Below are 2,654 nucleotides of genomic sequence, written 5' to 3' on the forward strand. Positions count from 1 at the left end.
CTTCTCTCGTCGTCGTCGTCGTCGGTCGTCGTGTCCGTGTCCGTCGTGTGTGTGTGTGTGTGTGTGTGTGTGTGTGTGTGTGTGTGTGTGTGTGTGTGTGTATAGGTTTATATTAGTTAAGATTCTCATTAGCTGCTTCAACAACAGTCGCTCCTCTTCCACATAATATATTAACAGCACTTTACACACAGGCCACAGAGGATATGGCATCCTTAACAGTACACACAAAAACAAGAAACAACCGGATTATTCAATACCCGTCTAGTAAAACAAGTAGCTTCATTTTAAATTAAAAAAATAAACTTAGATATAGTTCTGTACATCATTCAAGATTTACTCTACTGCATATTGAATCATTGAAAAAATGACATGTGCGTTTATGTTTAAAGTAGTCTTTTGTATGCAAATTAATTTTATGTTTTATATCAACCTGTGTTATATATGAAATTACATCTTCTATTTGAAAAGCCAATGTAAACCGAACCTCATGGTGGAAGGTGTAACATTTAATAAAAAGAGAGAATTTAATAAAGGCCAGACAGGGGGCATCATGCCAATAAAGCTGAGCGGACAGAGTGAAACTCACCGGGGGAGCTCTGAGGAGACGAGAGGCAGTAACTCTGGTGAAGCAGCGGAGGAATGTATGACATCACCTCCTCCTCAAATAAGCTGAAAGAGAGAGAGACACACCCAGAACACAGTCAGACTTCTGAGAACTACACGGCATTAACACAGGTGGATCAAATGAGACTGTACGGCTAGGTTTAAAAATATATAAATGGTATGTTTTAAATTGATCTTCAATCAAATGAATGATGATATTTGGATTTATAAACCCCCTGATCAATCTTTTAATATACGCCTTCTCTCGTGGGTGGTTGATGCTTTTTAGTCTTGCATGGTATCAAGAGGCACAAGTAATCTGCTGACAAAAAATAAGCCAAGAGCAGCTCCTAAAGGCAGATGTCTGGTTGCATTTTGGATTAAGGAACAGCTGTACTATATGTATACGTATATAAAGCTATACTGTATGTAAGATGTGCATATGGTTTTTCATGTTTGGGGTATAATTGGATATTGAATCATATTGTTTCTGGGAATCAGTGGCGATACCCAACCCCTGTTTTTCTGGGAGTGAGCTGCTTGTGACCAATAGTAAGTCCCCTAGAGCCACACACTGACACACAGGTACAGCCTCACCTGAGCAGCATGACCAGGTCAGCATCGCTGGAGAGACGAGCCAGCCCTGTCACCCCCTCACTGCGAATAAACTGCACCTTCTCCCTGCACACACACACACACACACACACACACACACACACACACACACACACACACACACACACACACACACACACACACACACACACACACACACACACACACACACCAGGGGGTAAACTGACACAGTCCATTAGGATGAAAGGTTAACTGCGTGTTCAGTTTGACTGATGATGATAATGGAGGTGTTGGGTGTAAGCGAAAGAGAGAGAGAGAGAGAGAAAGGAAGCAATGAGAAAGAAGGAGAGGAAGAGTGGGCGTCCTACTTGAGCGAGTTATTCCTGGCCAGCTCGGGTTGCCTTTCCTGCAGAATCTCAACAATGTTGGGTTGCCGTAGAAACGCCACAATCTTGTCGTTGTAGGCTGGAGGAACAGGAAGAATGTGCATTTATCTCTGACTCTAGCGTGTGTTTGGAACTTTATGCTTTGCTTATATTGCATGCATCATGTGATCCTGCCTGACCTACCCACAGGCACCACATCGTGGTACTGACTTCGACTGGAGCCACTGAAGGTGCTGGACGGCCGCGGCATGACGGGGGGGTTGGTTTGACGGGAGTCGTCCACCACCTTTGACAAAAGGAAGCACATTAGTTCAGCTCGCATCCTAGTTCTATAAACCAGCGGATATCTGAACATTCTCTGTTAACTCATTAACTATATATGTCTTATGTTATTGCAAACCATTTTCTGTAGTATTCGACATGCATAAATGTACATGTCATCAAGCTGCCATTGCGTTCATTTCAGTAATGTATAAAAAAAACAGCTGTAAATATATTTAATCACAGTATTAAATATAGGATGTCTGCTGTGTAAACACTAGAAAGACAAACGTAGAAGAAAAAGTAGGTGTTCCTTCATTTGTTAAAGGTACCATATCCTCCTGGGACCCAGCCCATTGAAAATGTCCACTGTAGTGGACATTTTGTTAACATACATCTCCTTTCACTCTTTTGAGCTACTCTATCAATCCCTGGTGTACTGTACAGAGGACATCCTGGTCTTTCCAGTGATATGTCATTGGTTAAAATTGCATGCTGGGAAGTTCCTCTTTCTTTTCATCCAAAATGGCTGGGATACCAAAAACAAAATGTTATAGAAGCAGGAGGAGAAGTCAAATATTGTTGAATAATTGTCATTTTTACCATGAAAATCATATATGTTCTTGTTTATTAACATGTGAGGAACTATATAATTAGTTCTGAAAGCAATTAAATAACTCAAGTTTTCAAATAACAGCCCTTTTATAAATGTCCATTCTAGTGGACGTCAGGACCATCTTCATGGACTTTATGACTCAATATTGTTGCAGGAGACGGAACTGAAGCAGACATTTTCTGTACCAGATAGTTCAGGGAGATTAAGATTTT

At 41.1% G+C, this 2,654-nt stretch overlaps 1 protein-coding gene across 1 annotated transcript; it reads right to left on the minus strand.

The window, feature by feature from the left end:
• Window positions 1–586: 586 nt before the first annotated feature.
• On the minus strand, window positions 587–1,887 carry LOC104961453 (E3 ubiquitin-protein ligase HECW2-like; the record flags this gene model as incomplete). The annotated part of the gene is made up of 4 exons (XM_010789749.1): window positions 1,749–1,887; window positions 1,548–1,644; window positions 1,201–1,284; window positions 587–669 (listed from the first exon to the last, which is right to left on the minus strand). Coding segments are annotated over exons 1-4 (403 nt in total), but the record flags the coding sequence as incomplete, so codon positions are not given.
• Between the last annotated feature and the right edge of the window lie 767 nt (window positions 1,888–2,654).

The sequence above is a fragment of the Notothenia coriiceps genome, unplaced genomic scaffold (assembly GCF_000735185.1).
Source record: "Notothenia coriiceps isolate Sejong01 unplaced genomic scaffold, NC01 NC01_scaffold00033325, whole genome shotgun sequence".
Classification (NCBI taxonomy): Eukaryota; Metazoa; Chordata; class Actinopteri; order Perciformes; family Nototheniidae; genus Notothenia; species Notothenia coriiceps.